The sequence below is a fragment of the Melanaphis sacchari genome, unplaced genomic scaffold (assembly GCF_002803265.2).
Source record: "Melanaphis sacchari strain LSU unplaced genomic scaffold, SCAv2.0 Contig84_pilon_pilon, whole genome shotgun sequence".
In the NCBI taxonomy this organism is placed as follows: Eukaryota; Metazoa; Arthropoda; class Insecta; order Hemiptera; family Aphididae; genus Melanaphis; species Melanaphis sacchari.
The window spans coordinates 531587-547469 of NW_020271599.1; the positions used below are offsets into that span (position 1 = coordinate 531587).

General features: G+C 24.1%; 1 protein-coding gene across 1 annotated transcript; it reads right to left on the bottom strand.

Annotated features, from left to right (window-relative positions):
* On the bottom strand, positions 1-13847 carry LOC112602180. The gene is made up of 12 exons (XM_025350137.1): positions 13733-13847; positions 13603-13659; positions 8986-9045; positions 8021-8074; positions 7487-7549; positions 4503-4541; positions 4239-4283; positions 3128-3184; positions 2312-2356; positions 1320-1379; positions 1135-1179; positions 1-68 (listed from the first exon to the last, which is right to left on the bottom strand). The coding sequence occupies exons 1-12, from the start codon at positions 13812-13814 to the stop codon at positions 1-3; spliced, it is 675 nt and encodes a 224-aa protein (XP_025205922.1). The 5' UTR covers positions 13815-13847.
* Positions 13848-15883: the final 2036 nt, after the last annotated feature.

Below are 15883 nucleotides of genomic sequence, written 5' to 3' on the forward strand. Positions count from 1 at the left end.
TTACTTACTAATATGTATATTAATCCTTTTGAAGAAAACAGTTACATTTTCTTCTAACATTGGATATGCTGAAAAAAAAGAAGTAACACAATTACTACAATTACTATAAATTATTTTTAAAATTATATGTGACCACTTAAATTAAATATTATCTAATAGCAATTTAAAGATAATACGAGTACATAACGGTTGAGTTGTCCCATGCAGATAACTTTACTTTCACTATATCATAAAACATCATCATTAATGAAAGAGACGATTTGAATTGTAAGATCTGTATTCGCGACAATAGAACGCAAGACGTGTGACTTTCTCGTGTCACCAGGGACAAGGGATAGCCGAGAAAGGGTTTCTACCACCAAGGTCAAAGAGAAGGTAAATTTCTTGGAAACACAGAGGCTATTAATAAAACCAACAGCCAGTTTAATCAATGTCTAGACCACGTCGTCTTTTTCACCATTGTATGCGCACCAACTGTAAAGTCTCACCAAATCTAGTGGGAGATAACTCAGCCTTCCTTTTTAACGATATATATCAATTTTGTGTAAGTAAAGTGCATGATCATAATGTATTTTTTATTATTAGAACAATTTATAAGCTAATTTTATATAAGTACTTGATAAAATTCTAAAATACATTACCTAGACTTTAGAGAGTCCTCCGGATATTAGGAGGAATGTAATAGCGTAAATTTAATATATGTAAATTTTAATTGGTAGATGATTATATTATCCAGCACTTATAAGTGTAGTGATGAATTACACTGATCTGGTACTAATATTCAAGGCTTATACCCTTCTTAAATTCCAATTTTAGTGCACTCTAGTTTTTATTTATTGTTTTTTTATTTTTACGTTATTACAATAAAAAGGCCCTATCATTTAGGTAAATATGGTACTTAGATTAATAAAATAAAAGTAATTTTTTTCCTCTATTTTTGAGAAAATAATATATCTGATCTACTCAGCTTATCAAATAATATAATTGAATGAGTAATGGTTATTACTTATTATTTATTATGTTATTCAGTCAAATTTATGTAAAAAATGTCGTATAAAACATGTACCCCATAAATCTAATTTTACCTAAAATATTTCAAAATATTTAATGTTATCGTTAGATTAATTAACTTACAATTTTGAAACTCCGTAAATTTTGATATACTAATTCCATTTATACCTTTATAAAAAATAATTATTAACTCATAAATATTTACTAAATCAACATATTAAAATTTAATAGTTATAAGATTTCAAAATTTTACAAAATTAATTTTTAATATTATAAAAGCTATAAACATTGTATTGTAAATCATTTACCATAACGTATACTCCTTGTTTCCAAATATTCATCATATAATTCACCAAAATTTGGACAATCTGGAAAAATGTATGCCTAACTTTATTTTTAGTTTACTAGTTTAGCTAACATAAGTTTTATTACAGAAATAAGATTATAGATAATTTTTAAAAGATTCATCAGCATAAATAAATTAATATGTTTCCAATAAATTATCTTTTTTAAATTTTTAAATACCTTTAAACACAATTTAAATTTTAAAAAAATGTTCCGATTATAATTTAATACTCATATATAAATCGAGGAATAACAATAATAATATTGATTACATTAAATCAACACAAATAAATTATTAAAGTGCGAAATATATTATTGTAATAAATTCTGCATATTAAATAAAAAGAAACGAATTATAATTTTATTAATTTATAATCTATTAATATTGTTTTGTAATATTAATTATTTTGTAATTGATAATAATTATTAATCATAGTAATGAAAATAAAAAAAACTATTAGTGTATTTAAATTTTATAAATATTATAAAATTAAATATATCAAAAATAATATTTATGACGTTCAATATTTTAAACTTATTGAATAATTTATGTATATTTAATTACAAGTACTTATGAAATTATAGGTACCTATTATTACAATTTACAATAATTGATGACTAAAATTTATTACAACTACAAATTTATAATATGATTGAAAATATTACATACTATTAAACTTGAAAGGTTTGTTTGTTTAATTTAATAAGTTAAACTATCTTATTATTGTCAATGATGTCTACTAACATTGTTTCTGCTCTCATTTCAAGAAAATCCTATACATTTTCGGGTTATAAATACAATATTTCAATACATTATTATCTGATTCATATCCAATGACTATATTGTTACTACTATCAACATTCAATAATTATGTTTATTCATTTTTAATAAAAATGCTATAACCAAAATATCAAAATACATAATATAATTATTATGTCAGTAAAAATAACTTACACTGTTTTAAATTTTTGAACATTTCTATACCCAAAGGTTCTACTTCTAAACATAAAAGTAAAAAAAAAAAAGTATTTTTATAGTTAATAAATTTAATACAAATTTTTTATAAAATAATATAATCAACATTTAAAAAAAAACATAGGTAAAGCGTAATTTCACAAATATTTTCAAATATTTAGACATTAATATATGTCCAATATAAGTCTGACGGTCAAAAAATTATGTAACAAAAAGAATGTAACGTTTGGTTTCCCAAGCAATATGTTATTTCTCTAGGTGAAAACTAACAGATTGACATGTTCTTAAATACACATTCAAATATTTACTGAGTTAAACATTTACAAACACAAAATTATAAAACATAGGTACTTTTCCTATCATAAACCATTTCTTAAAATTACTTGTTAATATAAATAAATCTCATGATCTCGTGTTTTTTCTAAAAGGGAGAAACTAATTAATTTTTTATGAGTGCCTGAAGTTTAAATTTAAATTAAATTAAATATTTAAAGAAAGAAAAATAATTTTATTTATTTTGTATTTTTTAATTCAAAAATACTACTCATGAGAATTTGAAATTTTTACGTACAAGTATATCATAATATTTTATGTACACGATGATACAATGATAACATTTTTTAAAACATTTAGATTAATTTTAAACCATGAACTTACAACTTACGAGTACCTATATTACGAGTAAGACAGTATGTTACGGTGACTTACTCGATTGCAAAAGATAAGATAACTCTACTTTCATCTTTTTCATATTTAATATTATAGGAAAAATTACTGTACTTGATTAATACATACGAAGGTTATCCATTCTATCCTTATAATTTGTATAAGTTTCATATATTCGTGGATAGCCTAGAAAATAAATATTAATCTTATATATTTATTGAATAATATAACTACTATTTAATTTAGTAGTTGTAGTTTATAGATAAAAAGTATACTTCAACACAAAATATATAATGGATATGACTATTATTTGATAATAGCTAATATACACACGTCATGATTTTTTTTTTTTTATTACGTTACTGAATAATACACGAAATATATATTTTTTTTGTAATCGGTACTATTGGAAAATTCTAATTTAAAACAAAACTTATTCATGATACAAGTAAGTAAAAATCGGACAGGTATACAAAATTATTCAAAATTAAATTAATAACTCCAAAAAGTCTTTCATAAAGAACGCATTTTTTAATTTTGCTACATATCAATTAGTTTTAAAATAAATACTTTATATTTGATATGTATGGTTTAACTTCGAATTAACCATCTATCACACTTCTGGGGTGATGATTGGATTTCTTCGGGAAAATATTACGACTAAATCCTTAACTTCTTTTCGTGACGTTCAGAAGTGACCGCCTGCAAGGTAGTGTGGTTTAATTCCATTCTATTTTTTTTTCTTTAGAGTTTTAATGAAATCATATGTTCATGGAAATAAACTACGAACTGTATTGAATCTTAAACAAGAAATTCAACGAGCCATCGGCTAAATTTATGAGCAAGTTTTGTAAAACACGATTAAGATTTTCATCCATAGAGTCATTGCGTATCGAGCGAATATATACGTGTATTGTGTTTTATACTTAAACCTCAACCGGCTCAACCCGTAGTGAAATGATACATATCAGGTATAAAATATGTATTTATAAGCCAAAAAATTAAATTATATTTTATTCCGAAAATTTCAACTTAATTAAATAATATGAAAAACGCATAATTAATTATCCACTCCTATTATTAAATTATAAATTTAACTTTATTACAACAGAGCTGAGTTAAAAAAAATTAATAATAATAACATAACAAAATAAAAATTAAAAAAAATAACCTAACACTATAATATTTTGAATTGTTATGAATACAATTTAGTATTAATAATTAATAAATTAACACTTACGGAATTTTAATTCTTCGAAAACGTCAGTCGTATATTGTTGTAATTCTAAAAACACAACTTAATTTTAAAAAGCAGCAGCAGACCATGAAGCTAAAAAGATGTTTAGTTAGTATCTTTTCAGATGGCGTGTTAACATTTCGAGAATGTTAAAACATTATTATTATTTTATAAAAATTACAATATAATTTTTTTTTTTATTATTATTATTATTTTATTACGTTGAACAAAATATTGTATTAATAATAAATTAATTAAATAACTCACTGTATTTTTCGGGAAATTCTGGATGATTGCTTTGTAACTCTAAAAACACACCTTTTATTTTTAAAAAAACTGACTAAAAAGGAAAATAACTGATATATATACATATATATTAAACATGTATGTTCAATATATTTTAATTTGATGTATAAGTATAAATATATATTAAAATCTCACAATCTTATAATAAAAATAATAAATCGTTTTAAGATTTATTTTATCAGTCGATTATGAAAATAACTGATAACATTTATAGAAACCTGAATTTATTGAATTGCATTTTTATGTTAATTTATTTAGGTTAATCAAAAACAGCTTTGATTGAAATTCTATCAACAAATAGGTACTCGTTAACAACTCAGTACATAATTGATTTAAATTTTCATTATTTAAAATTTTTAACGAATACATTTTACGACAAAATCAAGCTAAAATTCTGATTCCCAAACACTTCAGGTCAATAAATATAATTATCATATTATAATATAATTCTTAAATACATATTAAGTTGTTTAATGGGTACACTAGGTACATTCATATCGTCTGTTATGATTATTTTTTTTTTAAATATTACTCAAATTCCCTCCCGATTTCAAAAACACTATTCACTTGAATTATCTTATATTTTACTTACTGGAATTGTCTCTAATAGATTTAACTAAGCAATTTATAATTTAAATTTCTACTGTTGATTTTTAAATAAAAAACTAATTATTAACGTACATAGTACATAAAACAGTTATTCCAGAAGAATATAAATCCACCCTTACACTATAGGAAAAATTAATACATTTTAAAATAAACCAATTTCGATCGTTATAAAAAATATATGATCATTACATTTATAATAAATCAATAGACCTTTACTATAAAATGAAAATGAATAAATATAAGTTTCATTGCAAAAATGCTAAGCTAATAAATATGCCTGCACAGCAGCCATAATTGGCATTCAACTAATAAAAATGAATATTATAATACAAAATAATTATGTTTATACATAATATAATATATGCTATACAGTATACGGTATACCGTCAATTGATAGCACGACAATAGATCGAACGACAATAATTGATAGTTTCATAAAAAAAATTTAATTCCAATTTTTCACAAATTTGTCAATAATTAAATTATAAATAAACTATATAAATAATTATAATAATAATAATAATAATAGGTTTTCAGAAATAAACTTTAACAAAGTTTTCAATAGTTAAAATAATTGGTTGAAAGTTGAACAATTAGTCACATAGGAAATCAACCATCGTCAAAAATAAAAATATAATGATCGATCAGAAAACTTAAAATTATATGTAGCGATTATATAATATTAGAAGTAAAGAAATAAAGAAGATTATTTACGAGGGATTTCGCATAACTTTCAACTACAAGTTTTTTTTTATTAGATATTATTATTTTAATTATTGATAACTTTGTTAAAGTTTATTTGTGAAAAATCAGAATTATGTTTGATTTTTTTTATTAGGTTTAGGTAAGTACCTACAATTATTTTAATTATTCACAACTTTGTTAAAGTTTATTACTGAAAACCTATTATTATTATTATTATTGAAATAGTTTATTTGTAAAAAATTGGAATTAAAATAATTTCATGACACTATCAATTATTGTCGTATAACAGAGGCGGCCAAACAGTCGATTGCAAACGATTTCAAAGTTATTTTGTAATATATATATTAGTAAGATCAAATTTATTTTTAGGTTATGCACACGAAAATTAATTAGGATGATTACTTCATAATAAAAAAAACTTTTTTATCGAAGTCAATCTTCAAAGGTGAAGTATATTTTTAATAGATCGCGGCCAAAAAAAGTTTGACCATCCTTGTCGTATACTATCAATTGTCACGCGATCCATTGTCCACTACTTATTGTTGCGCTGTCAATTGACCGTTATCCTTTGACATGGATCCACACTATCCACAGAAGTGTATACTGTTATAATCTATAGATCAATAAATATTAATATTATGTGACAATGTTAAATCAACGATATCCAATGAGACAAGTAATCAATTAATCTTAAGCTAATAATCAATGATTGACGAAAATTATCTCCTTGTGAAATACATCATAAAAATACAATTTTTGAACATTACTTTCAATATTCGATATAATATAAATATATTATACAACTAGATATTTATTATAATCTAGGTATTCTATGGGAGAGAATCTGAATAGATAGAATAGTTCAACTTGTATATTCATGTTCGACTACCTACATAAGACTACATGATTGTATGAATGACGAAATAATGCTATCTACAATAATTAAAACAACTTATGTAACTTTATTTAATCTCCAGATAATTCTACAAGTATTATCTTACTTAATTTACATTAACGAATTTACCGTTTTGATACGTTTCTGATTTATCGCATTTAGAGTCTTAACTTATATCAATATGTGGTGCTGGCGAAATCATCATTTACGCCATCACATACCTCAAAATATTGTTCAGCCCAATAATAATTTATTCATAACCTTTATAAATTTTATTTTTTTTATTTATTCATATATTTTTTTTTTTTTTTTACCTTTGATTTTGGCGCAATTGATACACCTAATATTTTTACTATATTTTCATCACTCCCATCTATTTTTATTCGTTATTTTAGTAGTATTTTTAGAGCGTTATACAATTTTCAAAAACTTTTAATCTAAATTCAGTAAGTTTAGGTATAACAAATACGAAATTGCACAGAATTTCTACCTTCCAATTTATTTATTTATTTTTGATCCAATTTTAATTTTTAGTAAACACCTAAATGTTAGAATTGGGCCAAAATAAACTAACATAAACATAAGATATTTTACATTAGCTACTTATATTTATACAAATTAATGCACTTGAAACTTAACAATAGACAGTGATTATAATATTGAATACTTACAAATCTACATTATATGAGTAAACATTCAAATGTTAAAAAAATATACTAAATTAGAAAAATGTTACCTTTTTGAGTTTCTAAATTTCTCTCATTGACGGAATCCATTGATTCATTTATTATAGGTATACCTTAAAAAAAATAATATGAAGTTTAACATACTCTAAGTGTATGTTAGAATATATTAAAATTTAAAATTTGAATTCAATGCTTGAAAAATAAAACTTTAGTAGGATTTTAATTTTAAAATTAATTTCTATCTTATTCAAAATTAAATATTTATGAATCACACCTGCATATTTATATGTTTTAAATAAACATAATGTAAATAATACTTGAACAAGCCTGTTCAAGTATTATTTTATTTACATTCATAAACATATAACTATAAAAACAGTGTATTTCAAATAATGGTAGTAACTAATATTATATTATTTAATTAATTCAATATTCATATGAACAAATATGATGCAAGTTTTCGTAGATACAAAAATGCATAACGATTTTAAATTTTAGTGATTTAAAATTTAATACTAATGATAATAGTTAAAGTAATAAAAAACATTCTAATCAAATGTACTATTACATACAAAATTACTTACTGTTCATTAATATTTTGTATTCATCCTTAGTAATTAAAGTCATATTTTGAGGTGCTAAAGTTAAACAAGTTAATCTTATTTCCACAATACAAAGTTTTACTAGTAAAAATTAAATTATTATAAATAGTCTACTTAAGAACCTATTATTTTTTTTTTTGATAAAATTCAAATTTAATTTAATAATACATAATTTCATTTCATTTTACAAATGATATTTGTCACAAATATAATTTAGTATTTTTAAATGCACAATGTACATAATATGAACTTTAAAAATTACGAAAAAATTGTATATTATATTTAACACTACGTCAGAAAAATTAATATAGGTAGTAGCATTGATTATAGAAAAAACTATAGTCTAGGGTGATCATTTTCATGAAAATAAAAACGGACAAACAATTTTTATTAATAAAATTATTTTTTATTTTTTTCAATTATATTTAAGTTACAATTTATTAAAATAATAATTATAATATGTTGCTCTTTTTGAAATTGTTTCATATTTTTTTTAATATATTGATATTTTTTTTACAAACAATAACTAATAATATGGAAATAACGGGATTAAAACAATAGGTACCATTTTTTAAAAACGGGATAAAAAGCGTCCCGTTCAGAGTTTGTCAAGACAACGGGACATGATGATTAAAAAGGGACAATCGCGTTTGAAACGGGACATATAGTCACTATTCACCCTACTATAGTCTATTTTATAATCAATGGTAGTAGCTGGATATTGAATTAGGTATTTATGTATTATCATTATATATATATATTGTATATATTTAATTAATCAATTTAACATAAACTAATAATTTCATAAGTATCTTTACATTATTTACTAATAAAATTTTAACATGAATTTATTATATTACCTATAAGTTATTATTAAATTATTAAAATATATACAATACAAATTGAACATAAATAAAGTATCAAATACTAAATTTAAATTTAATTACCACCACGACTTATAATATTTTTCGAATACTCATCGTATGATTCACCCACAAATGGTAAACCTAAACAATGAGAATTATTGTTAATATAACAAATTAATTTTTATATAAAAATACGAGTAGTAGATATCTATTAATTATATAGTATTAACCACTATTTTTTAAATAAATTTTATTTTTCTATTACTTAAATAGTGTTTTATTAAAAGAACATAAAAGTACAAGACCCTTATATTATTCTATCATTGTTAAACTAATTAACATGATTTATCTTATATTATTAAAATAATACTAGGAATTTAAATTTTGTTTTGTGTGGGTGTATAAATATGTATATATATATATATATATATATATACACATCAAATATATACAATATAGGTAATATGATCGACTGATGACAGTCAAATATTAGGAGAATATTATATATCCACATAATGTTGTGTTATCTTCGTCTTACAATCATACAGGATTATAGCATAACCTATTTACAATCAATATAAAAATATTGGGTAAATTTTAATATTATAGTGAATTAACCTAGTTTTAAACAGATAAGAGCATAATCTGACACAGCAGCCTACAATAGCGCCCTTGTATCTACAAGTTGCAACCAGTTAAAACTTATAAGATAATATACATTTGATAATAACATATTGCCGCATATATTTTAATAAATTAAAATAAATTTCTTCGCTATTATCATACCATTTAAGTCCTACACTTAAATATATAATGTTCAAGCTGTATTATACTAAATATACCGTAGAGTTGTATATATAACATAATTTCTTAAAATAACTGGCCAACTTAATATTATGCAAGCCATACATAAGTATAAAATCGTTTTGTGGTCGTCAATGGTCAATGTCATCAACGAGTACGTCCTTGCATGCATATATTCCTATCTCCAACAATAATACACACCCAAATAAACCTGTAGAAACATTTCGATCAATCCCCAGCATAAAATATAAGTATTTTAAATATTTTGTAAGGGTTTCAAAGTGCAAAATGAAATCATTTTGTTTCCACTCTCCATCCAGTCAATTGTGTAGAGCTATCTTTCATATTTATTATAAAAAAATACATTTATTTTTCAAAGTGTTTAAGATAAATTTAAATTTGTTTTGGAACATACCAATTATTGCCAAATTCAATTGAAAATATAACTGCAAATCACAAGAAGAAAACTTTTAGGTATGTTCCATCATTACCGACGGTTAAATCCATTGATTACAGTAATTTCTTCATTGATTCCTCGTCCGCAAGTTTTTGAACATGTTATATATCGAGTTACAAGCGTCTAGAATACTTGAATATATATCAAACCACGTGAAAATCATTAACAATTTAACATTGTTTATTTTAAGTTTTAACACATGTTATTGGTAATATCACTAATATAGTAATATCAATTATAGTATTACAAAATTACAAAATTATGTTCGATCTTTTTAGTTTTTACGTGTCCTAACTATCTCGGATTTTGGATTTTGATCCGTGACCGTGCTTGGTCAATGGTCAGTGGTCACCCGCAGAATTGGCGACACTGTTGCGCTCGTCACCCACCGCCCCACAGCGAAACGACGCGGACGCACCGCATGCCACCGCCAACGGCCATTTTTAGTTTTTACCATTTATTGTTTATGTTATTCCGTTACGTACTGTTGTTTTGTTGTGCTCTCATCTTCTGTTTTTCGCAAAGTTTTGCTCTTTTGGCGTTCACTATTATTCGAATATTGTGTTGTTGTATCGCACCCGTTCGATCTAAATCAATTCAGATTTGACTATATGATCTATACTTTAACGTGATCTCGTTAATTACGCGATGATCTGCTCAGTATTCGCGTTTTCAGCTTAGCAGTACTTATACCTTTAGTCACTCACTTGGTCTCGTCCAGCTTCACACCCTATCCAGCAGCTCTGCTTCAATTAACAAATATCTTCAAGAATTTTCATGTAGAGCGGTGCTCCCCGTCTCACCCCTTGTTCATGATATGCACACATACGTATGATGTAAAGCACATGAATAAAATACATAGAAATACATGGAGTTATAATATATATTATAATATTGCATAGCAATTATTATTTTCTTTTAAATTGTCTCTTTCACGACGGTCCGGAGAATCAAGCGACTGATATACGCCTCAATAAGGTCCGTTAGCACAATAAATTAGCTAAAATTATATGCAACTGAATATATTGCAGTAATTCCTCATAGATTGTTGAAAAGATAAGATTAGAAAATATTAATTTTTTCCATAGGCTATAAGACCAATATTAACATATTTAATTTGTAAAGATATTTCAACGAATAATCTATTATATATACTGGTATTATAATATAATTCCACAATTAATAATTAATTTTATCCAACCTATAAAAAACATTTTAATATTTAATGATTTAAGAAAATCTATCATCACAGACAAGCCACAAAGAAAACGATGAACCACGCGAACCACACTATACTAATTAAAATTTCTTAGCAATATTTCAATCCTCAAGACGAAACTCCGTTTAATGGTATCGTTTCAGAAATACTGATATACTGTTTTAATATTTATGTTATTTAAATTTTGTGTAAAATATAAACAAGAGTGATATTTAAAAACAAAATGTTTTCAATAATAATAAAGTTAGAATATAATACATAAGAAAACAAAATATACACAATTTACAAAATATATAAAAAGGTAATAAAAAAAAAATAAATACACCTTACAATTATCAAACATCACTACTAGACGGATTATAAGTTACTATCTGGTCGTGTAGTATTAATCGTTTTTTCTACAAAGGTTTATCAATCTTAAATTATATTCACAGGTCCACGGTCGACAATATAACATTGTCATTCTACCGTAATCGATCAACAGCGCTTAGAACATGATTTTGATAATAATGACTTTTAGTAGTTTCTTTTGAAAATCTGTACAAAAATTATACAGTACAGACGATTGTTTGCTTTGAAAGTTGACCCTAAAGTGTTTATATGGATACACTTCAGAATTTAAGTGTAACTTGACATTTTTTATCCAATAGTAATTGAATTAACTGGCATCGAGTGTTTTATTATTTTTTTGTTCTGTTTGTAATTATTCAAACAATACTAATCTAGAATTTTTAAATAGATTGCTAGACTTTATAATTCACGAATGTGAAGTGTTTTTAGAAAGTATTGGATATTTGCTAAGATTCGAAGTTTTGGACACGCGTGATAATATTCTACAAAAATCTATTTTTATTGGATTTAATTTTTCTTTGTCATTAACCTTTTTGATTAGCATTCTTCAAAATACTTTAGTCAGTTAAATTGCATTCGTTTTAAATTTTCCCCATTATTAGCAGCTTTAGTGCCCATTATTTGTATTGTATCAAAATCGATTACTTATCGAGTTAAAACCAGTTGTAAATTACAATGAACTAATATTTTTTTTTAAACCTTCACAAAATCTAAATGAGTAAATGGTTTAGAGGAATACAACCGTTTAATAAATTGTTATTTTTATTTTCGGCATTGTTCAACAATGTAATATAGATCCTACATCGGTGGAAATAATAAAACGCAAATCAAACATTGGCGATGATATTTATATTAGGCGTGTTTAGAAAAGGTTGTTTACCTATGTTAACATTGTTAACAGATGGTAGCTACAAACGATTTTACTATTGTTTTGTTCGTATATATTAGTTAGGGTTTCAAGAAATAGAAATATGTTATATGCACAATATATATATATATATATATATAGTGTAGGACTTAAATATTATTATAACAAGGAATTTATTCAAATTCATTTAATATAATATTATTAGGTATGTAGTATTGTGTTACGATCAAAAGTATATTATTTGATAACAAGTTATAACAAAAATAAGTAAATACCAAGGTGGGCAAAAGTCACGCAACCGATTTCGAACGTAAATCCATTGCTCGCGTACTGATTATATAGGTACTACAGAACATGACATGTGGACGTCTTCCTAATGTTGTTGACTTCCAATTACCTGTTTATCACATGTCTATTTTTTTTAAACGCCGTGTCATAGCAATAAAGATAGCGCAATCAACTTTCGAGATTTTGCCCACCCCGGTATAACAAAATTGATTGATTGTAGATACAAGGGCGCTCGCTGTTGAAAGCTATGTTGGCGGCAGCGGCGGTGATAATGACAGTACTGTCTAAGGAAGATAAGAAAAAGGAAGAAAGTTCATCAACTCGCATAATATTCCTACTGTTATATCTTGTCGATTTTTTACAATATTATAATTTTTAAAGGAATTATGAATGTTTTTATATTTTATTATTTTACAAACTTATTATCATCATATTGTTAACCTTATTTCATTGATGATAATAAATAAGTAGGTACCATATAATAGATAATTAATAACTACACAAAATTATTCTGCATTCATATTCGTGCAAAAATATCCGACATAATCGTAAATAATATTTAGTATTATGTCTCTATCTATGGACCATATTATTGTAGTACCTACTTATTAGCTTTGTTGAAAAATATTATCGAAAATTTAATCTAATATTCGTATTTACTATTATCTAATGTGGTTAACTAATATTATAATAATTAAAAATAACTATTACCTTGACTGATCATTCTTTGTTGATACATTTCATTAGTATCGCCAAGTTTGAATATATCTATAATCACAATGTAATAATTAAAAGTAAAATACAAATCATTATTTTTTAAATATACATAAAAAACACTTACTACTAAAATCCATCGCTTCTGAATTATTATATAGAAATTTCATAATCATTAAAATAATGATTAGAGATTTATATTTCGACATTTTTAACACCGTTTGTGAAATAATAGTAGTTATAACTTAATATTACACTCGATAATTTAATGACAAACTACAAATGTGAACAAAAAGGAATAAAGACCTTCACTTGTATGTGGGTATTAATGTATATTTTCTCATGTTTTCATTAAAAACTTATGAAAACATAAACAATTGAGTAAACTTACTTGCATATGGAATAAAATACAAAAGGTCTAATCAAATCCCAGGTATATTGCACTTTTACACAGGTGTAAATACATTGATACGCTGATAAATTAATAGAATTATAATGTAAACAAAATTGCACTTACAAAATACAGTAGAATATTCAACATTTTTTAGTCAAATAGTTTACTAAAATTGATTGCAAAGTTGACGACGGCATCTCACCCCGCACGGCCAAACCACCACAATTAAAAATTAACGTTAACTCATTGAGTTCTAAAGAATAACCTTAAATATGGAAAATTGATTAGAAAAATTAATTACATAGTAAAATATGCTCACATTAGTACAAATACGATACTCCATAATCTATACTATCTATATGAAATTGTTCTCCCAAGAATCGATACAAAAAACAATGGTGGTGCATAATTTTTTAAATAAGTAGTAATATTAGGAATTATTGAATAACTGTAAACAACTATATAGAATTTATGGCTGTCTTAGAAAATGTACAATTCTTTTAATTTTCCTGTTATACTCGTATGTTTTTAGTTTAGTAATAATAATTTGAATGTCAGATTTAAGGTAAAATTTAACAATAGTTATTTAAATAATTGATACTAAATTAAAAATATCTAAAATGACAACAAATTAAAACCAAAAGCCACCAAGTTATAGGTATTTATGAATATAAAAAAAAGTAATAGTGAATCATTTTTTATAATTCATAGTATCTAAGTCTTAAATTTACCAATATATAATTACATTAATATTATATTTATACACTCACTACTGATTACGTACAAAACACTAGAATTTAATTAAAATACAATATAATACTTACTGAAATTCATAACATTTATTTATGATTTATAATTTATATTATTTAAATCTTTAAAAATATTTTTTAAATTTAAAAAAAAGCTTCAAGTTATTTGTACTCCGATTTAAATTTCAAAGATTATAGATATCTTGAAAATGAAACTAACTTTTTAAACAGATAATATGATTAGTAAAATGAACATTTTTTTTATAATATCTACTGATTAATTTCGTTTTAATATTATCATGAATAATTTATTATTATGATCCTAAACCAACGATGTAACTTTATACTAAGTGCGCACTCTAGTAGTCTAGTGCATTAGCAGTTCAATTAACTTAAAAATAAATACCATTTTTAGTGAAATTATTCACCAGTAGATGACATTATACTGAACGAAACAATAAATTTTTATGATTTCAAATTATTAATACAAATGAGAATTCTAAAAAAAAATTAACATTTGCCCTAAAGTTTCTATGAATACTATTTTTACAATTTTCTATTTTTTTTTTTTTAAATAAAGTTTGTAAATATAAACAATTTTTGTACAATATCTTGATCAATTATGGAGAGAGTGGTGAGATTATTAAAATATTCAAATTGAAAGTGTGAGAAATATATACCTAATAAGAAAGTAGTCACAGTTTCTTAACTTGCAAAACATGCGACGTCGTGATCATCTGCCGAGTAAAAAATTAGTTCTGACGTCTAATAAAGTCGACATTGACTTTATTATTTGCATATTATGTTCAATGGAAAATATCTTTCAACGATAAGGATATATCAGCTTATTCTGTACATTTTCCCAAAGTTATTTATTTATAAAACGCACGTTAATTAAAATTTTGTAGATATGTAGACAGTTCTTGTCTGTAAAAGTGGTTTCTGGTAGAAAATTGAATCTAACTAGTATTTCATGTGTCAAAAATAAAAATAAAATTCCAATAATTTTCTTAATAATCAGAAAAAACAAATTAACTAAGAAAAAATGGGAATTTTTACACTATATCAGTTTTTGATAAAATTGATTTCTTTATCTTGTATGGTTGTTTGAAGTTTAAATTTTCATAACAATGGA